At 43.0% G+C, this 21,854-nt stretch overlaps 2 protein-coding genes across 2 annotated transcripts; one reads left to right on the top strand and one right to left on the bottom strand.

Moving 5' to 3' along the window:
- The first annotated feature begins 552 nt into the window (after positions 1 to 552).
- Positions 553 to 1,506, top strand: LOC138357845 (splicing regulatory glutamine/lysine-rich protein 1-like). The gene has a single exon (XM_069315015.1). The coding sequence runs from the start codon at positions 557 to 559 to the stop codon at positions 1,106 to 1,108; it is 552 nt and encodes a 183-aa protein (XP_069171116.1). The 5' UTR covers positions 553 to 556; the 3' UTR covers positions 1,109 to 1,506.
- Positions 1,507 to 14,779: 13,273 nt separating this feature from the next.
- On the bottom strand, positions 14,780 to 18,934 carry LOC138357830 (uncharacterized). Its single transcript, XM_069315005.1, has 2 exons — positions 18,183 to 18,934; positions 14,780 to 15,023 (listed from the first exon to the last, which is right to left on the bottom strand). Exons 1-2 carry the CDS (start codon positions 18,932 to 18,934, stop codon positions 14,780 to 14,782), a joined length of 996 nt encoding a protein of 331 aa, XP_069171106.1.
- Positions 18,935 to 21,854: the final 2,920 nt, after the last annotated feature.

Raw genomic sequence — 21,854 nt, 5'->3', positions numbered from 1 at the left:
CTACTAAGTTGCCAGCATCTAACTCTTGACAACACCATTGCCAGCAGTGCCAACATCTCCAGTGTTTCCATACTCACTACTAAGCTGCCAGCATCTAACTCTTCACTACACCATTGCCAGCAGTGCCAACATTTTCACTGCTCAGTGACTATCATCTTGACACTTTCTCACAATAAATCTTTTTCTTGACTACTACTTGGCATTTTTATCTTCAGTATTTCACTCGCAGATTCGTCATGAGTACTTTAATCATCATCACCATGACTAACATGAGGGTTGGGTTTCTATAAGACTTTGTAGCACCTCCACTCACTAAAACATGAATGGTGCCGTCGAAGTGGTTGGGCACCATTCCTTTCCTCTATCATATCATAGTTACTTATCCCCCTTACCCTTTGCAAGTGCTGTATAGTCGTAATGCCTTAGTGCTTTCTCTTGATAATTACCTAACTTTACACTACAAACACTATCACCTTGACTAAATATTTACCATCTGGGATATTTACCTGAGCCTCACTGAGTCCTTCTGGACTCTTTACTTAGACCTCAGTCAAGGATGGATGAGTCTGGCAGGAACCCTGACTTGCCTGAAGGTTATGGAGAAGGGGTCCCGCCTTGGCTCATAGGTCATGATGGAGGATATGAGGCAGGGTCAGGTGTGAAACGCAGGTATGCAGAGGTGGTTCCCCCGGGGTCACATGACCCACGAATCAAGCGAGCCAGGCAGGGAGTGGTGGGCTCAGTGCCCAGTGCTCTCGCAGAGAAGCTCGCACGCATGAAGACCAAGCTTCAGAAGGTGGAGAAGAACCCACGGAAGAAAGAACACCGGCAGAACCTTGAAGAACAACGGCAGGCAGAAATGAAGCAGGGACAAGAAAAAGATAAGCAGCTTGGGCAAGAAAAAGATAAGCAGCATGGACAAGAAAAAGATAAGCAGCATGGACAAGAAAAAAATAAGCAGCATGGACAAGAAAAAGATAAGCAGTATGGACAAGAAAAAGAGAAAACGCATAAGCTGGAAAATAATAACGAACGAAAACAGGAAAAGGAAATAAAAATGAAAAAAATGAAATTATTGAAAAGATATTTTTATATTAAAAATCATTGATGTTATTACTAGGATTAAATAAAATATTTTATCTGAGTTATTGAACTGTTGTTTCCTTATTCCTTGATTTCTGATACTGAAAATTAAATGTGCAACAATTTTATAATGTGTCCTAAAATTATTGTTTGGTCAAGAAATGGTTACGTTGGTGTGTAGTAAAGACGGTTACCGTGATGATGTTTGTACCCAATAAAGGCCCCAGTAATGAAAACTGTACAGTTAGGATGGATACAGTGATGCCGATTGTGTGTAGAAAAGATGGTTACAGTGGTGAAGGTTGTGTGTAGTAAAGATGGTTACAGTAATGAAGGTTGTGTGTAGTAAAGATGGTTACAGTGGTGAAGGTTGTGTGTAGTAAAGAAGGTTACAGTGATGAAGGTTGTGTGTAGTAAAGATGGTTACAGTGGTGCTGGTTGTGTGTAGTAAAGATAGTTACAGTGGTGAAGGTTGTGTGTAGTAAAGATGGTTACAGTGGTGAAGGTTATGTGTAGTAAAGATAATTACAGTGGTGAAGGTTGTGTGTAGTAAAGATGGTTACAGTGGTGAAGGTTGTGTGTAGAAAGGATGGTTACAGTGGTGAAGGTTGTGTGTAGTTAAGATGGTTACAGTGGTGAAGGTTGTGTAGTAAAGATGGTTACAGTGATGAAGGTTGTGTGTAGTAAAGATGGTTACAGTAGTGAAGGTTGTGTGTAGTAAGGATGGTTACAGAGGTGAAGGTTGTGTGTAGTAAAGATGGTTACAGTGGTGAAGGTTGTGTGTAGTAAAGATGGTTACAGTGGTGAAGGTTTTGTGTAGTAAGGATGGTTACAGTGGTGAAGGTTGTGTGTAGTAAAGATGGTTACAGTGATGAAGGTTGTGTGTAGTAAAGATAGTTACAGTGGTGAAGGTTGTGTGTAGTAAGGATGGTTACAGTGGTGAAGGTTGTGTGTAGTAAAGATGGTTACAGTGGTGAAGGTTATGTGTAGTAAAGTTGGTTACAGTGCTGAGGGTTGTGTGCAGTAAAGATGGTTACAGTGACGAAAGTTGTGTGTAGTAAAGATGGTTACAGTGGTAAAGGTTGTGTGTAGTAAAGATGGTTACAGTGATGAAGGTTGTGTGTAGTAAAGATGGTTACAGTGATCAAGGTTGTGTGTAGTAAAGATGGTTACAGTGGTGAAGGTTGTGTGTAGTAAAGATGGTTACAGTGATGAAGGTTGTGAGTAGTAAAGATGGTTACAGTGGTGCTGGTTGTGTGTAGTAAAGATGGTTACAGTGGTGAAGGTTGTGTGTAGTAAAGATGGTCACAGTAATGAAGGTTGTGTGTAGTAAAGATGGTTACAGTTGTGATAATTGTGTGTAGTAAAGATGGGTACAGTTGTGAAGGTTGTGTGTAGTAAAGATGGTTACAGTGATGAAGTTTGTGTATAGTAAAGATGGTTACAGTGGTGATGGTTGTGTGTAGTAAGATGGTTACAGTGGTGATGATTGTGTGTAGTAAAGAAGGTTACAGTGGTGAAGGTTGTGTGTAGTAAAGATGGTTACAGTGGTGAAGGTTATGTGTAGTAAAGATGGTTACAGTGGTGATGGTTGTGTGTAGTAAAGATGGTTACAGTGATGAAAGTTGTGTGTAGTAAAGATGGTTACAGTGATGACGGTTGTGTAGTAAAGATGGTTACAGTGATGAGGGTTGTGTGTAGTAAAGATGGTTAGAGTGATGAGGGTTGTGTGTAGTAAAGATGGTTACAGTGATGAAGGTTGTGTGTTATAAAGATGGTTACAGTGGTGAAGGTTGTGTGTAGTAAGGATGGTTACAGTTTTGAAGGTTGTGTGTAGTAAAGATGGTTACAGTGGTGAAGGTTGTGTGTAGTAAAGATGGTTACAGTGGTGAAGGTTGTGTATAGTAAAGATTTTTACAGTGGTGAAGGTTGTGTGTAGTAAAGATGGTTACAGTGGTGAAGGTTGTGTGTAGTAAAGATGGTTACAGTGCTGAGGGTTGTGTGTAGTAAAGATGGTTACAGTGATCAAGGTTGTGTGTAGTAAAGATGGTTACAGTGGTGAAGGTTGTGTGTAGTAAAGATGGTTACAGTGATGAAGGTTTTGAATAGTAAAGATGGTTACAGTGGTGATGGTTGTGTGTAGTAAAGATTGTTACAGTGGTGAAGGTTGTGTGTAGTAAAGATGGTTACAGTGATAAGGGTTGCGTGTAGTAAAGATGGTTACAGTGATGAGGGTTGTGTGTAGTAAAGATGGTTACAGTGATGAAGGTTGTGTGTAGTAAAGATTGTTACAGTGATGAAGGTTGTGTGTAGTATAGATGGTTAGAGTGGTGAAGGTTGTGTATAGTAAAGATGGTCACAGTGATGAAGGTTGTGTGTAGTAAAGATGGTGACAGTGGTGATAATTGTCTGCAAAGATGGTTACAGCTGTGAAGGTTGTGTGTAGTAAAGATGGTTACAGTGATGAAGGTTGTGTGTAGTAAAGATGGTTACAGTGATGAAGGTTGTGTATAATAAAGATGGTTACAGTGGTGATGGTTGTGTGTAGTAAAGATGGTTACAGTGGTGAAGGTTGTGTTTAGTAAAGATGGTTACAGTGGTGAAGGTTGTGTGTAGTAAAGATGGTTACAGTGATGAAGGTTTTGAGTAGTAAAGATGGTTACAGTGGTGATGGTTGTGTGTAGTAAAGACGGTTACCGTGATGATGTTTGTACCCAATAAAGGCCCCAGTAATGAAAACTGTACAGTTAGGATGGATACAGTGATGCCGATTGTGTGTAGAAAAGATGGTTACAGTGGTGAAGGTTGTGTGTAGTAAAGATGGTTACAGTAATGAAGGTTGTGTGTAGTAAAGATGGTTACAGTGGTGAAGGTTGTGTGTAGTAAAGAAGGTTACAGTGATGAAGGTTGTGTGTAGTAAAGATGGTTACAGTGGTGCTGGTTGTGTGTAGTAAAGATAGTTACAGTGGTGAAGGTTGTGTGTAGTAAAGATGGTTACAGTGGTGAAGGTTATGTGTAGTAAAGATAATTACAGTGGTGAAGGTTGTGTGTAGTAAAGATGGTTACAGTGGTGAAGGTTGTGTGTAGAAAGGATGGTTACAGTGGTGAAGGTTGTGTGTAGTTAAGATGGTTACAGTGGTGAAGGTTGTGTAGTAAAGATGGTTACAGTGATGAAGGTTGTGTGTAGTAAAGATGGTTACAGTGGTGAAGGTTGTGTGTAGTAAGGATGGTTACAGAGGTGAAGGTTGTGTGTAGTAAAGATGGTTACAGTGGTGAAGGTTGTGTGTAGTAAAGATGGTTACAGTGGTGAAGGTTTTGTGTAGTAAGGATGGTTACAGTGGTGAAGGTTGTGTGTAGTAAAGATGGTTACAGTGGTGAAGGTTGTGTGTAGTAAAGATAGTTACAGTGGTGAAGGTTGTGTGTAGTAAGGATGGTTACAGTGGTGAAGGTTGTGTGTAGTAAAGATGGTTACAGTGGTGAAGGTTATGTGTAGTAAAGTTGGTTACAGTGCTGAGGGTTGTGTGCAGTAAAGATGGTTACAGTGACGAAAGTTGTGTGTAGTAAAGATGGTTACAGTGGTAAAGGTTGTGTGTAGTAAAGATGGTTACAGTGATGAAGGTTGTGTGTAGTAAAGATGGTTACAGTGATCAAGGTTGTGTGTAGTAAAGATGGTTACAGTGGTGAAGGTTGTGTGTAGTAAAGATGGTTACAGTGATGAAGGTTGTGAGTAGTAAAGATGGTTACAGTGGTGCTGGTTGTGTGTAGTAAAGATGGTTACAGTGGTGAAGGTTGTGTGTAGTAAAGATGGTCACAGTAATGAAGGTTGTGTGTAGTAAAGATGGTTACAGTTGTGATAATTGTGTGTAGTAAAGATGGGTACAGTTGTGAAGGTTGTGTGTAGTAAAGATGGTTACAGTGATGAAGTTTGTGTATAGTAAAGATGGTTACAGTGGTGATGGTTGTGTGTAGTAAAGATGGTTACAGTGGTGATGATTGTGTGTAGTAAAGATGGTTACAGTGGTGAAGGTTGTGTGTAGTAAAGATGGTTACAGTGGTGAAGGTTATGTGTAGTAAAGATGGTTACAGTGGTGAAGGTTGTGTGTAGTTAAGATGGTTACAGTGATGAAGGTTGTGTGTAGTAAAGATGGTTACAGTGATGACGGTTGTGTAGTAAAGATGGTTACAGTGATGAGGGTTGTGTGTAGTAAAGATGGTTAGAGTGATGAAGGTTGTGTGTAGTAAAGATGGTTACAGTGATGAAGGTTGTGTGTTATAAAGATGGTTACAGTGGTGAAGGTTGTGTGTAGTAAGGATGGTTACAGTTTTGAAGGTTGTGTGTAGTAAAGATGGTTACAGTGGTGAAGGTTGTGTGTAGTAAAGATGGTTACAGTGGTGAAGGTTGTGTATAGTAAAGATTTTTACAGTGGTGAAGGTTGTGTGTAGTAAAGATGGTTACAGTGGTGAAGGTTGTGTGTAGTAAAGATGGTTACAGTGCTGAGGGTTGTGTGTAGTAAAGATGGTTACAGTGATCAAGGTTGTGTGTAGTAAAGATGGTTACAGTGGTGAAGGTTGTGTGTAGTAAAGATGGTTACAGTGATGAAGGTTTTGAATAGTAAAGATGGTTACAGTGGTGATGGTTGTGTGTAGTAAAGATTGTTACAGTGGTGAAGGTTGTGTGTAGTAAAGATGGTTACAGTGAAAAGGGTTGCGTGTAGTAAAGATGGTTACAGTGATGAGGGTTGTGTGTAGTAAAGATGGTTACAGTGATGAAGGTTGTGTGTAGTAAAGATTGTTACAGTGATGAAGGTTGTGTGTAGTATAGATGGTTAGAGTGGTGAAGGTTGTGTATAGTAAAGATGGTCACAGTGATGAAGGTTGTGTGTAGTAAAGATGGTGACAGTGGTGATAATTGTGTGTAAAGATGGTTACAGCTGTGAAGGTTGTGTGTAGTAAAGATGGTTACAGTGATGAAGGTTGTGTGTAGTAAAGATGGTTACAGTGATGAAGGTTGTGTATAATAAAGATGGTTACAGTGGTGATGGTTGTGTGTAGTAAAGATGGTTACAGTGGTGAAGGTTGTGTTTAGTAAAGATGGTTACAGTGGTGAAGGTTGTGTGTAGTAAAGATGGTTACAGTGATGAAGGTTGTGTTTAGTAAAGATGGTTACAGTGGTGAAGGTTGTGTGTAGTAAAGATGGTTACAGTGATGAAGGTTTTGAGTAGTAAAGATGGTTACAGTGGTGATGGTTGTGTGTAGTAAAGACGGTTACCGTGATGATGTTTGTACCCAATAAAGGCCCCAGTAATGAAAACTGTACAGTTAGGATGGATACAGTGATGCCGATTGTGTGTAGAAAAGATGGTTACAGTGGTGAAGGTTGTGTGTAGTAAAGATGGTTACAGTAATGAAGGTTGTGTGTAGTAAAGATGGTTACAGTGGTGAAGGTTGTGTGTAGTAAAGAAGGTTACAGTGATGAAGGTTGTGTGTAGTAAAGATGGTTACAGTGGTGCTGGTTGTGTGTAGTAAAGATAGTTACAGTGGTGAAGGTTGTGTGTAGTAAAGATGGTTACAGTGGTGAAGGTTATGTGTAGTAAAGATAATTACAGTGGTGAAGGTTGTGTGTAGTAAAGATGGTTACAGTGGTGAAGGTTGTGTGTAGAAAGGATGGTTACAGTGGTGAAGGTTGTGTGTAGTTAAGATGGTTACAGTGGTGAATGTTGTGTAGTAAAGATGGTTACAGTGATGAAGGTTGTGTGTAGTAAAGATGGTTACAGTGGTGAAGGTTGTGTGTAGTAAGGATGGTTACAGAGGTGAAGGTTGTGTGTAGTAAAGATGGTTACAGTGGTGAAGGTTGTGTGTAGTAAAGATGGTTACAGTGGTGAAGGTTTTGTGTAGTAAGGATGGTTACAGTGGTGAAGGTTGTGTGTAGTAAAGAAGGTTACAGTGATGAAGGTTGTGTGTAGTAAAGATAGTTACAGTGGTGAAGGTTGTGTGTAGTAAGGATGGTTACAGTGGTGAAGGTTGTGTGTAGTAAAGATGGTTACAGTGGTGAAGGTTATGTGTAGTAAAGTTGGTTGCAGTGCTGAGGGTTGTGTGCAGTAAAGATGGTTACAGTGACGAAAGTTGTGTGTAGTAAAGATGGTTACAGTGGTAAAGGTTGTGTGTAGTAAAGATGGTTACAGTGATGAAGGTTGTGTGTAGTAAAGATGGTTACAGTGATCAAGGTTGTGTGTAGTAAAGATGGTTACAGTGGTGAAGGTTGTGTGTAGTAAAGATGGTTACAGTGATGAAGGTTGTGAGTAGTAAAGATGGTTACAGTGGTGCTGGTTGTGTGTAGTAAAGATGGTCACAGTAATGAAGGTTGTGTGTAGTAAAGATGGTTACAGTTGTGATAATTGTGTGTAGTAAAGATGGGTACAGTTGTGAAGGTTGTGTGTAGTAAAGATGGTTACAGTGATGAAGTTTGTGTATAGTAAAGATGGTTACAGTGGTGATGGTTGTGTGTAGTAAAGATGGTTACAGTGGTGATGATTGTGTGTAGTAAAGATGGTTACAGTGGTGAAGGTTGTGTGTAGTAAAGATGGTTACAGTGGTGAAGGTTATGTGTAGTAAAGATGGTTACAGTGGTGAAGGTTGTGTGTAGTAAAGATGGTTACAGTGATGAAGGTTGTGTGTAGTAAAGATGGTTACAGTGATGACGGTTGTGTAGTAAAGATGGTTACAGTGATGAGGGTTGTGTGTAGTAAAGATGGTTAGAGTGATGAAGGTTGTGTGTAGTAAAGATGGTTACAGTGATGAAGGTTGTGTGTTATAAAGATGGTTACAGTGGTGAAGGTTGTGTGTAGTAAGGATGGTTACAGTTTTGAAGGTTGTGTGTAGTAAAGATGGTTACAGTGGTGAAGGTTGTGTGTAGTAAAGATGGTTACAGTGGTGAAGGTTGTGTAAAGTAAAGATTTTTACAGTGGTGAAGGTTGTGTGTAGTAAAGATGGTTACAGTGGTGAAGGTTGTGTGTAGTAAAGATGGTTACAGTGCTGAGGGTTGTGTGTAGTAAAGATGGTTACAGTGATCAAGGTTGTGTGTAGTAAAGATGGTTACAGTGGTGAAGGTTGTGTGTAGTAAAGATGGTTACAGTGATGAAGGTTTTGAATAGTAAAGATGGTTACAGTGGTGATGGTTGTGTGTAGTAAAGATTGTTACAGTGGTGAAGGTTGTGTGTAGTAAAGATGGTTACAGTGATAAGGGTTGCGTGTAGTAAAGATGGTTACAGTGATGAGGGTTGTGTGTAGTAAAGATGGTTACAGTGATGAAGGTTGTGTGTAGTAAAGATTGTTACAGTGATGAAGGTTGTGTGTAGTATAGATGGTTAGAGTGGTGAAGGTTGTGTATAGTAAAGATGGTCACAGTGATGAAGGTTGTGTGTAGTAAAGATGGTGACAGTGGGTGATAATTGTGTGTAAAGATGGTTACAGCTGTGAAGGTTGTGTGTAGTAAAGATGGTTACAGTGATGAAGGTTGTGTGTAGTAAAGATGGTTACAGTGATGAAGGTTGTGTATAATAAAGATGGTTACAGTGGTGATGGTTGTGTGTAGTAAAGATGGTTACAGTGGTGAAGGTTGTGTTTAGTAAAGATGGTTACAGTGGTGAAGGTTGTGTGTAGTAAAGATGGTTACAGTGATGAAGGTTTTGAGTAGTAAAGATGGTTACAGTGGTGATGGTTGTGTGTAGTAAAGATGGTTACAGTGGTGAAGGTTGTGTGTAGTAAAGATGGTTACAGTGATAAGGGTTGCGTGTAGTAAAGATGGTTACAGTGATGAGAGTTGTGTGTAGTAAAGATGGTTACAGTGATGAAGGTTGTGTGTAGTAAAGATGGTTACAGTGATGAAGGTTGTGTGTAGTATAGATGGTTACAGTGGTGAAGGTTGTGTGTAGTAAAGATGGTCACAGTGATGAAGGTTGTGTGTAGTAAAGATGGTTACAGTGGTGATAATTGTGTGTAAAGATGGTTACAGTTGTGAAGGTTGTGTGTAGTAAAGATGGTTACAGTTGTGAAGGTTGTGTGTAGTAAAGATGGTTACAGTGATGAAGGTTGTGTGTAGTAAAGATGGTTACAGTGATGAAGGTTGTGTATAATAAAGATGGTTACAGTGGTGATGGTTGTGTGTAGTAAAGATGGTTACAGTGGTGAAGGTTGTGTTTAGTAAAGATGGTTACAGTGGTGAAGGTTATGTGTAGAAAAGATGGTTACAGTGGTGAAGGTTGTGTGTAGTAAAGATGGTTACAGTGATGAAGGTTGTGTGTAGTAAAGATGGTTACAGTGATGAGGGTTGTGTATAGTAAAGATGGTTACAGTGATGAGGGTTGTGTGTAGTAAAGATGGTTACAGTGATGAGGGTTGTGTGTAGTAAAGATGGTTACAGTGATGAAGGTTGTGTGTATTAAAGATGGTTACAGTGATGAAGGTTGTGTGTAGTAAAGATGGTTACAGTGGTGAAGGTTGTGTGTAGTAAAGATGGTCACAGTGATGAAGGTTGTGTGTAGTAAAGATGGTTACAGTGGTGATAATTGTGTGTAGTAAAGATGGGTACAGTGGTGAAGGTTGTGTGTAGTAAAGATGGTTACAGTGGTGAAGGTTGTGTGTAGTAAAGATGATTACAGTGATGAAGGTTGTGTATAGTAAAGATGGTTACAGTGGTGATGGTTGTGTGTAGTAAAGTTTTTTACAGTGGTGAAGGTTGTGTGTAGTAAAGATGGTTACAGTTGTGAAGGTTATTTGTAGTAAAGATGGTTACAGTTGTGAAGGTTGTGTATAGTAAAGATGGTTACAGTGGTGATGGTTGTGTGTAGTAAAGATGGTTACAGTGGTGAAGGTTGTGTGTAGTAAAGATGGTTACAGTTGTGAAGGTTATGTGTAGTAAAGATGGTTACAGTTGTGAAGGTTGTGTATAGTAAAGATGGTTACAGTGGTGATGGTTGTTTGTAGTAAAGATGGTTACAGTTGTGAAGGTTGTGTGTAGTAAAGATGGTTACAGTTGTGAAGGTTGTGTGTAGTAAAGATGGTTACAGTTGTGAAGGTTGTGTGTAGTAAAGATGGTTACAGTGGTGAAGGTTGTGTGTAGTAAAGATGGTTACAGTGGTGAAGGTTGTGTGTAGTAAAGATGGTTACAGTTGTGAAGGTTGTGTGTAGTAAAGATGGTTACAGTGGTGAAGGTTGTGTGTAGTAAAGATGGTTACAGTTGTGAAGGTTGTGTGTAGTAAAGATGGTTACAGTTGTGAAGGTTGTGTGTAGTAAAGATGGTTACAGTTGTGAAGGTTGTGTGTAGTAAAGATGGTTACAGTGGTGAAGGTCACTGGCCCCTGGTCGTTGTTTATTATGTCCTTATGTCCTAACAACCACCCGGGCTAACAGCTATTTGGGCTAACAACCACCTGGGCTAACAACCACCTGGGCTAACAACCACCTGGGCTAACAACCACCTGGGCTAACAACCACCTGGGCTAACAACCACCTGGGCTAACAACCACCTGAGGTAACAACCATCCCAGCTAACAACCACCTGGGCTAACAACCACCTGGGCTAACAACCACCTGGGCTAACAACCACCTGGGCTAACAACCACCTGAGGTAACAACCATCCCAGCTAACAACCACCTGGGCTAACAACCATCCCGGCTAAAAACCACCTGGGCTAACAACCACCTGGGATAACAACCATCCTGGCTAACAACCACCTGGGCTAACAACCACCTGGGCTAACAACCATCCCTTCAAACAACCATCCCGGCTAACAACCACCTGGGCTAATAACCACCTGGGCTAACAACCATCCCGGCTAACAACCACCTGGGCTAATAACCACCTGGGCTAACAACCACCTGGGCTAACAACCACCTGGGCTAACAACCATCCCGGCTAACAACCATCCCGGCTAACAACCACCTGGGCTAACAACCATCCCGGCTAACGACCACCTGGGCTACCAACCATCCCGGCTAACAACCATCCCAGCTAACAACCATCCCGGCTAACAACCACCTGGGCTAACAACCATCCCGGCTAACAACCACCTGGGCTACCAACCATCCCAGCTAACAACCATCCCGGCTAACAACCATCCCGGCTAACAACCACCTGGGCTACCAACCATCCCAGCTAACAACCACCTGGGCTAACAACCACCTGGGCTAACAACCACCTGGGCTAACAACCACCTGGGCTAACAACCATCCCGGCTAACAACCACCTGGGCTACCAACCATCCCAGCTAACAACCATCCCGGCTAACAACCACCTGGGCTAACAACCATCCCGGCTAACAACCACCTGGGCTACCAACCATCCCAGCTAACAACCATCCCGGCTAACAACCACCTGGGCTACCAACCATCCCAGCTAACAACCACCTGGGCTAACAACCACCTGGGATAACAACCACCTGGGCTAACAACCACCTGGGCTAACAACCACCTGGGCTAACAACCACCTGGGCTAACAACCACCTGGGCTAACAACCACCCGGGCTAACAACTACCTGGGCTAACAACCACCCGGGCTAACAACCACCTGGGCTAACAACCACCTAGCTAACAACCACCTGGGCTAACAACCACCTGGGCTAACAACCATCCCGGCTAACAACCACCTGGGCTAACAACCACCTGTGCTAACAACTACCTGGACTAACAACCACCTGGGCTAACAACCACCTGGGCTAACAACCACCTGAGCTAACAACCACCTGGGCTAACAACCACCTGGGCTAACAAGCACCTGGTCTAACAACCACCTGGGCTAACAATCACCTGGGCTAACAACCACCTGGGCTAACAACCACCTGGGCTAACAACCACCTGGGCTAACAACCACCTGGGCTAACAACCACCTGGGCTAACAACCACCTGGGCTAACAACCATCCCGGCTAACAACCTTCCCGGCTAACAACCACCTGAGCTAACAACCACCTGGGCTAACAACCACCTGGGCTAACAACCACCTGGTCTAACAACCACCTGGGCTAACAACCACCTGGGCTAACAACCACCTGGGCTAACAACCACCTGGTCTAACAACCACCTGGGCTAACAACCACCTGGGCTAACAACCATCCCGGCTAACAACCTTCCCGGCTAACAACCACCTGAGCTAACAACCACCTGGGCTAACAACCACCTGGGCTAACAACCACCTGGTCTAACAACCACCTGGGCTAACAACCACCTGGGCTAACAACCACCTGGGCTAACAACCACCTGGGCTAACAACCACCTGGGCTAACAACCAATTGGGCTAACAACCACCTGGGCTAACAACCACCCGGGCTAACAACCACCTGGGCTAACAACCACCTGGGCTAACAACCACCTAGCTAACAACCACCTGGGCTAACAACCACCTGGGCTAACAACCATCCCGGCTAACAACCACCAGGGCTAACAACCACCTGTGCTAACAACCACCTGGACTAACAACCACCTGGGCTAACAACCACCTGGGCTAACAACCACCTGGGCTAACAACCACCTGGGCTAACAACCACCTGGGCTAACAACCACCTGGGCTAACAACCACCTGTGCTAACAACCACCTGGACTAACAACCACCTGGGCTAACACCCACCTGGGCTAACAACCACCTGGGCTAACAACCACCTGGGCTAACAACCACCTGGGCTAACAAGAAGCGTACAAACACTCCCAACACACTGACCAAACGAGACCGGTACATAGTAAAATTAGATATGTGCGAGGGGTTACCTTTTAATCCTTGCTCAAGTTATCAAAGTCTATTTATTATTATTAGTTAAAACGACGGGTTGATTAGCGATGTTTATGAACCTGTGAGTCAGGGGAGGGCGGCCAAGCCTTCATGCCCCGTCCACTAGCCTGATTGTACTTGGTGCAATATAATGGAACTTTTCTGAATTTTGATTTGACAAATTTGGCCTTAACGTTGCAGCTGGAGGTGGCTGCCAAGACATGATTCCTCAGTGTGTTTCACTTGACAATCGGCACAGTATTTCCTTACATTATTTGAAACATTTATGATTTCTGCTCCAGGTATATCTTCATGTTCTACATTCTCTTAACACAAAGTACCTGTCCTTGTCCATCATGTCTACTTCCCTCCATATATAATATTTTGGTCATATCCCCTACACTTGTTCCTTCTTTTAATTTTGTTGTTCCCTTCATCTGACCTCAAAGCTCAACCGTTTTAGTTCTGGCGCCACATTCGTCGCAGACCTTTGTTTTGTTTTTTTATTCTGTTGTGTGTCGTCCTGAGAATATTAGTGCAACACAGAATATACAGAGTTTCTTGAAGGAGCTCATATATTTTTTTAATGGACGTTTCAGTGTTTGCTAGTTGCTTGTTTGTGCGCCTTAGGTGGTAACGTTGAAATTTTATGCACTCCAAAATCTTTACTCTCTTACATTCCTCAAGTTGTCTTCCACGTATGGATCAGATACCTCTTGGTCGTCTTTCCCCAATCCCACTTTCATTACTATACACTTGTTGGGATTGAATTCTTGCAGCCATTAATCTACCACTACTGCAAATTGTCAAAGGGTTTCCTTTATTTTTCTGCGTCCTCCTTGGTTATTGTATCACTCATTAGATATTCTCCACCTGCAAACTTCAACATGTAAGTGCACTTGTCAGTGAAGTCATTCACGTAAACAAGGAACAAGAGTGGTCCCAAGACCGAGTCTTGTCACAGTCCTTCAGCCCGACGCCACCATGACTGTGACCCGTTGTTTCTGGCCATCATTTACTCCCTTACACCATTCAGTTTGTTCACAGTTTCACTAGTTTTTTTCTTCATAATGTTGATCAGCCTTTCATGAGGAACAGTATCAAATGTTTTTCAATAATCAACAACGACACAGTCTACCCAGCCTTTATTTCCTTGTAGCATTACAGTAACTTTTTAGTATTATGGTAATTTTTATCTATGTACTATTTAGGTAGGGAGGAGTAAGGTATTTTGGGGTTTAGCCTAACGAGTTTCCACCGTATTGACTATCCTTACCACACAACACACCAACTACCCTCCTGGGTCCTTACCACCTAGTAACAACCAACTGCTCAATTGATTCCGGCTCAATGAGATGACACAGGTCAACATAGACAATATCACTGAACTCCTCAGACCACACAGATACCGTGGACACCAAACATGCCCCATATCTGTCCAGTCCTAAGAAAGTTATGCCCTGAAAGCAATGTGAAAGCACATCTCATGAAAATGAGAGGACATGAGCGTGTGCTGAGAGATCCGTGTCTCACACACCTGCTGATGCTACTTCTCTGTGTAGCTCTAGCAGTAAGGCTACACCAGCTCCTCCACTGTTCTCATTATTTCATAACCAAATGGAAATATTGTCTCTTCTACAATACAAAGTTTTGTTTCCGTTAATGTGATAATGTGTGGTAGTTTTTATCTGTTTTTTCTGTAACTTTCATTTTATTTGTAAATCCACCTCGAATCGTGTATATAACATTAATACTTCTCATCTTCACTGGGCTACTTTTTTTGGCCCAAAAGATAATGGTTCAGAAACTTCCAGTTTCTGCAGGGTAAGGGGTATAGGTTGGTAAAGATACTCCTGTACGCTCCTGAGGAAGGTTCTCAGAATACATTGGTCTCATCCAATAGTTGACTTGATTGCAATCACAGTTGGCTGAGTTGCCTTTTACACTGCTTGTGCTATTATGTGGTCTTTGCTATTATCTAGTCTATTAACACTGCTATTATCTGGTCTATTAACACAGCTATTATCTGGTCTATTAACACTGCTATTATCTGGTCTATTAACACTGCTATTATCTGGTCTATTGACACTGTTATTATCTGGTCTATCAACACTGCTATTATCTGGTCTATCAACACTACTATTATCCGGTCTATCAACACTGATATTATCTGGTATATCAACACTGTAACACCGTAAAGGTGTTTTGTTTAATTTTATTAAATATATATATTTAGTACATGAGTCAAGCCAGACAAGTTTTGAGAGGCGCCAGGTTGGCGGCCCCTAGTAATTAAGAAAGTCACACCTTTAGAGTGTTAATGACCACCAAGTGATCAAGGTCAGGTCGTGTAAAGTTGACCTGGTTTCTAGTAAGCTCATAATTGTAGCCGGGTATCCGGGTGGGTCCTTCAAACAAGCCGACGTTTAAGGAGTTGCATGGTAGAGAGTCAGGGGCTATCTACTTGTGGGCGGAGTTAGCTAGTTGGTCCCCAATATATACCCAGGGTACTGTACACTCGAGAGGAAGAGATAGGAGAACAGCCAGCAGAGTAGAACAGAGGACAACATAGCCAGGGAGGCTGTCAGCTGGATGGGGCTGGGCAGTTTCTCTCAACTGTAGACCCTCCCCCCCCCCTCTCTTTTCAGCTATAGGCAGACACTTGGTGAGTTGAATATGAAAGGTGACTTATTTCGTGTACTAAGATGTGGTGTGATCTCTAAGGACAGACAGCTGTAGCGACTCTCAAAGTTCTGTGTGGTGGCTCACATTGTTTATCTGGACATAATGAACCTTCAGTTCGATTGCTTGAGTTCTGATATTTATCATACTAAATAAATACTTGATTCACTTACTTTTAATTTGATTAATAATTGTGTTCCCGAGATCTTGGAATTTCTGATTTAATATGCAACCTAGAGTGTAGAGTACTCTTGAGTTAGGGACTGAAAGAATCTTGCATTGAACATGATTCCAGTTGACACATGCTAATAACATCTTTTGATACAGAGAAGTTCCATTCCTTGTCTTGTATGTTGTTACGGACCCGAATCCAGCGTCCGAGCACGGAGCAGTGACGACCGCGCCATCTGTGGGTCAGCTCCCGAAACCCCCACCAAATGGACGACGCCACCTGGTGAGAACGAAGTGTACTGGTCACAAGGGCCAGTTTCCAGTCCTGTTCAGCACATAACACAGCCGTTGCTGACCTCTGGTGAGGTGGTGCTCACGATGGCGCCATCTATGGAGTGGATAGGCGGGCGTTTGTGTCTGAGCCTGTAAGTGAGGTGCTTTTGTGTGTCCATGTTATTGATGACGTGTCTGCTTACAGAGTCGACCTGGGACTGCTGTGATGGAAGTTGAGTCAGTCTACCCAAGGCAGCCGTCCCCATACCTTGTGCTTTGCTGCAGCAGCTGTGAGTCGCCTCCCGGAGGAACACTGTGGTGTTACCCTGCCAGTGAAGTGGCAGTAGAAGGATTGTCGTACCCGGGACCGACTGCTGGAGACGATTGACCACTGGGGTATTGAGGACAGGAGAGTGATTTGTGGTATCACACGAGGCTCCTGACTAGGGCGCTACCCTAGTATCGCTCGTGGAGTGGCCTGACCAGCGTTGCTGATCCGGAACCTGCCAGCTGTTCTGCTGGACTTGTGGTTGACGGCCTCCACGGCGGTGCCCCAGTGGAACTGTGTTTTGGCTGGCCTGTGTCTGGGGTAGACTCAGCTTGATCGAAGGATTCGTCAAGAGACCACGAAAGCACCGAGGACTCGGCACCGAGAGGATCCCGCGTCTTCAGGAGAAGACAACCATGTATATACTTCCCTTGTGTAGTGTTAATACCCCTCCCCCTGTGTAACTTTTATATATTACTTATTGGTGAAGGTAATTATAATCTTAAGTTTTTGCCTTTCTTTCCCTTCCCCTTTTATTTTACTTGCGTCACGGATCTCATCCCTTGAAAGCCACTACTGGCTTGGGGCCGGATACAACTTCCTCTAACGACATCAGAGTACGAACCCAGTTGCGACCTGAGAGGGCCGTAACATATGTACTGACAAGAATGGATGGTGGCAGCATTTCTACTTCTACTTATTTTCCCTTTTACCCCTACTTCTCCTACTCACTTCCTACTCCCTCTCCTCTCCCTCCACCTCTCTCCCCCTTTCCCTTTCACCTGACGACCCTCCTTATTCCTCCCACCTACTCCTCCCTCCTCTCTACCTCCCTCACCCCAAACCCTCACTAATTACTTCATTATTCATCTCTTTCCTTTCGTAACTTTTATACGTTTGCGGCAGTGAAATGTTCTAGAGTTTCTCTCTAGAGTTCCGAGTAGCTGGTCAAGTTACAATGCCTTGTGGATGTAGCACCTAGGTAATCAAATACCTAGGTTACAAGGTGTTATACTAGAGAGGTTGCGGTAGGAACTCTGGGAGAACTCTAGAATAGTTCACTGGGGGCGGGATAATGGACAAAAGAGAGCTATTCCCCCCCCCCTCCCCCCTCCCATTACAACACTGGTATTATCTGGTCTATTAACACTACTATTATCTGGTCTATCAACACTACTATTATCTGGTCTATTAACACTGGTATTATCTGGTCTATCAACACTACTAATATCTGGTCTCCGTGAATTATTTACTGACGTTTTTCGCTTCCTTCCTTTCATTCTTTGACATTCCCAGCTGAAGTATAGTTCATAGTAATCTCTTCTGTCTCTCAATTTCTACTTCCCAACATGCGTGTTAATTAATTTCACTAGATTAATTTTCTGAACACAACTATCTGCATTGGTTCTATCTGTTATGTGTTGATCTATGTACTGATAGATGTTGATCTGATAGATGTTGATCTGCATCGTTCTGTCAGGTGTTGATCTATGTACGAATAGGTTTTGTTCTACGTACTGGACTGTGTTGAGTTACATATGAAGAATTATACTCATAACTCCCAACTATCACCCAGCTTCACCAGCATAAACAACCTCATTTTGAAAAATCACACAGGTCCATAAATTATTGCAATATTCGATATTCCTTGTTGCCACAAATGGGCTCTGTAAGATAGTAGGGTGCTGCCTACACAGTGACCTCTGGTCCATGGGTTATATATTCCTGTTTAACTGGAGAGTGTTAAAGGATTACAGTTAAACTCACAGTGTAATAAGCCGGGAGAAAATATAAATAACTTTCGACCACGAAGAAACAAGAAAAGTCTGTGTGTTAATGATTTCTGTCCCCCGGCACTTTGTATTTCTGTCCCCCGGCACTTTGTATTTCTGTCCCCCGGCACTTTGTATTTCTGTCCCACGGCACTTTGTATTTCTGTCCCCCGGCACTTTGTGTTTCTGTCCCCCGGCACTTTGTATTTCTGTCCCCCGGCACTTTGTATTTCTGTCCCCCGGCACTTTGTGTTTCTGTCCCCCGGCACTTTGTATTTCTGTCCCCGGCACTTTGTGTTTCTGCCCCCGGCACTTTGTGTTTCTGTCCCCCGGCACTTTGTATTTCTGTCCCCCGGCACTTTGTATTTCTGTCCCCCGGCACTTTGTGTTTCTGTCCCCCGGCACTTTGTATTTCTGTCCCCCGGCACTTTGTATTTCTGTCCCCCAGCACTTTGTGTTTCTGTCCCCCGGCACTTTGTATTTCTGTCCCCGGCACTTTGTGTTTCTGCCCCCGGCACTTTGTGTTTCTGTCCCCCGGCACTTTGTATTTCTGTCTCCCGGCACTTTGTATTTCTGTCCCCCGGCACTTTGTGTTTCTGTCCCCCGGCACTTTGTATTTCTGCCCCCGGCACTTTGTGTTTCTGTCCCCCGGCACTTTGTGTTTCTGTCCCTCGGCACTTTGTGTTTCTGTCCCCCGGCACTTTGTATTTCTGTCCCCCGGCACTTTGTGTTTCTGTCCCCCGGCACTTTGTGTTTCTGTCCCCCGGCACTTTGTGTTTCTGTCCCCGGCACTTTGTATTTCTGTCCCCCGGCACTTTGTATTTCTGTCCCCCGGCACTTTGTGTTTCTGTCCCCCGGCACTTTGTGTTTCTGTAACCGGCACTTTGTATTTCTGTCCCCCGGCACTTTGTATTTCTGTCCCCCGGCATTTTGTATTTCTGTCCCCCGGCATTTTATATTCAGTTGGATATTTTGTGTACTAAAATTGCTTTTCACAGGTGGATGAACATTCCTTATCCGAGAGAGAGATAAAAATTTTCATATAATTTCACGGTACTCTTGTTATACATATATCGAATACTGCGAATATGCATAATGTATTAACCTGGAGGCCAAGAGTTCTTCAGACGCAGGATTTCCATAACATGCCTCGGGATGCCAATTGATATTAGTAACAGCTTGTGGTAACGCCCTGGCCGTGAGGGCCCAAGGGCCAGATTCACGAAAGTACTTACGCAAGCACTTACGAACGTGTACATCTTTCTTCAATCTTTGACGGCTTTGGATACATTTATTAAACAGTTTACAAGCATGAAAACTTCGCAATCAACTGTTGTTATTGTTTTAAACAGCCTCCTGGTGCTTCCGAGCTCATTAACTGTTAATATTTGTAAAACATAGCCGCCAAAGATTGAGAAGCGATGTACAGGTTCGTAAGTGTTTGCGTAACTGCTACGTGAATCTGGCCCCAGTTCTCCTGGGGTTACGTTAGTGACGTAACGTCACATTGTGCGCCAAGTGCTATGTGTACACTTTAGAGTGGAGGATGATGCCGAGATATCAATAACCTTCATCTATATAAATAAAAATGGAAATGTTCGTTTGTTCAAAATCGCTAATCTCCGAAAGTTCTTCATCGATTGCTTTGAAATTTTCACACAATGTTCCATTCGCATCCGAGCAGGCTTTCATATACATATTATATTTATATCACGTCTGTGACGGTAAAAAAACATGCTTTTTCTGAAAAACTGTGTTTTTCATGTGAGGGAAATCTTCGAAACCTCTTTACAGATTGCTTTGAAATTTTGACACGACGTTGCATTCGAATAGATGCGCCCTGTTTAATATCTACAATATACATGCCTCACCTGTGACAGGAAAAAAGCATTTTTTTTTTAACAGCACCATCTGTTGGATGTAAGAGCAACACACTTTGTAATCTCCAAAAGTTCTTCTACCATTGCTTTGAAATTTTGACACAATGTGTCATTCGAATAGGCACGTCTTTTTATATACCTACTATATAGATGCCACCCTTGTGACAGGTAAAAACATGCGTGTTTGAAAAACAGCACCATCTGTTGCACATAATAGCAACATCCATGCTATACTAAATATGGCACGAATTCCATATCAGTGTTTCCGATTGCATTGATAAATTTATTTTCAAAGATTTCGATTAATTTTATTTTTTATTGAATTATTTTGTGTGACATTGTGTTGGAATTGAGCTGTGTTGTTTACCATACCGTTCATTTCGTAAGTATAAGTATAGATTCCACACCTGTGACAGGTAAAACTATGCTTTTCTTGAAAAACAGGGCTATCTGTTGCATGTAAGAGCAACACACATGCTGTACTAAATATGTTACAATTCCATTTGAATGTTTCTGATTGCATTGATAAATGAAATTTTCATAGATTTTGATTTTTTTTTTTTCATTTTGATTCAATTATTTTGTGGGAATTGCGTTGGAATTGAGCTGTGTGGTTTACAATACCGTTCATTTCGTGAGTATAGTTTATTTTTTACTTTTTCATATTAACAGTTCTTTTTTTTATTTTTTAGTTTATATAAATATTTTTTAGTTTATAGTTTTTCTTATATTTCAGTGATGGGAAAATCAGATCACTTGATGTTCCCAATTTTCTGATGGGAACATCAGACCATTCGGGATCGTACGAGGGAGTGGGAATGGTGGGGATGACGAGGGGACGGAAGTGAGAGATGGTGGGGAGGACGAGGGGACAAGGCAGGTGGCAATGGTGGGGAAGGACGAGGGGACGGGGGAGTTTGAGACGGTGGGAACGCGAAGATGGGGGAATGGAGAATAGTGGGGAATACAAAGGGACAGGGGAGTGGGGCATGGTGGGAAGGAAGAGGGGATGGTGGAGTGGGGAATGGTGGGAAGGACGAGAAGACGGTGGAGTGAGGAATCGTTAGTAAGCCGAGGAGATGGGTTGCTGGGGGAATGGTGGGGAAGACTGGGGGACAGGGAAGGATGCTGTGGCTCAGCAACACACATGCGTTGCTGAGCCACAGTAACGTGTAGCCGGGTACGGCTAGTATTTAATATGTATTCTGAGTGGTATACCAGATCTATCTTGAGGTTATCTTGAGATGATTTTGGGGCTTTAGTGTCCCCGCGGCCCTGTCCTCGACCAGGCCTCCACCCCCAGGAAGCAGCCCGTGACAGCTGATTAACACGCAGGTACCTATTTACTGCTAGGTAACAGGGGCATAGGGTGAAAGAAACACTGCCCATTGTTTCTCGCCGGCGCCTGGGATCGAACCCAGGACCACAGGATCACAAGTCCAGCGTGCTGTCCGCTCGGCCGACCGGCTCCCTGATAGAAATGGGAACAATTGTGGGGGTCATGCCCTGGACGGGATACCACAGCTGTGTAACCTTCCTGGGGTGGTACATTAACCTCAACACTCACTGAACCTCAACTCTCACTGAACCTCAACACTCCCTGAATCTCAACTCTCACTGTACCTCAACTCTCACTGAACCTTAACTCTCACTGATCCTCAACTCTCACTGAACCTCAGCTCTCACTGAACCTCAACTCTCACTGAACCTCAACACTCACTGAACCTCAACTCACATTGAACCTCAACACTCACTGAACCTCAACTCTCACTGATCCTCAACTCTCACTGAACCTCAACTCTCACTGAGCCTCAACTCTCACTGAACCTCAAATCTCACTGAACCTCAACATCACTGAACCTCAACTCACACTGAACCTCAACACTCACTGAACCTCAACACTCATTGAACCTCAACACACACTGAACCTCAACACACACTGAACCTCAACATCACTGAACCTCAACAT

This window comes from Procambarus clarkii, chromosome 80, assembly GCF_040958095.1.
Source record: "Procambarus clarkii isolate CNS0578487 chromosome 80, FALCON_Pclarkii_2.0, whole genome shotgun sequence".
Lineage (NCBI taxonomy): Eukaryota > Metazoa > Arthropoda > Malacostraca > Decapoda > Cambaridae > Procambarus > Procambarus clarkii.
Note: the sequence above shows the minus strand (reverse complement) of the source record. Positions and strands in the feature narration are given on the sequence as shown.

Coding starts and splice junctions, on each gene's coding strand:
- LOC138357830 (XM_069315005.1), bottom strand. CDS start 18,934: ATGCCGGGGGACAGAAATACAAAGTGCCGGGGGACAGAAATACAAAGT. Junction 15,024..18,182: donor CCGGGGGACAGAAACACAAA/GTGCCGGGGGAC, acceptor ACGGTGTTACAG/TGTTGATATACCAGATAATA.
- LOC138357845 (XM_069315015.1), top strand. CDS start 557: ATGGATGAGTCTGGCAGGAACCCTGACTTGCCTGAAGGTTATGGAGAA.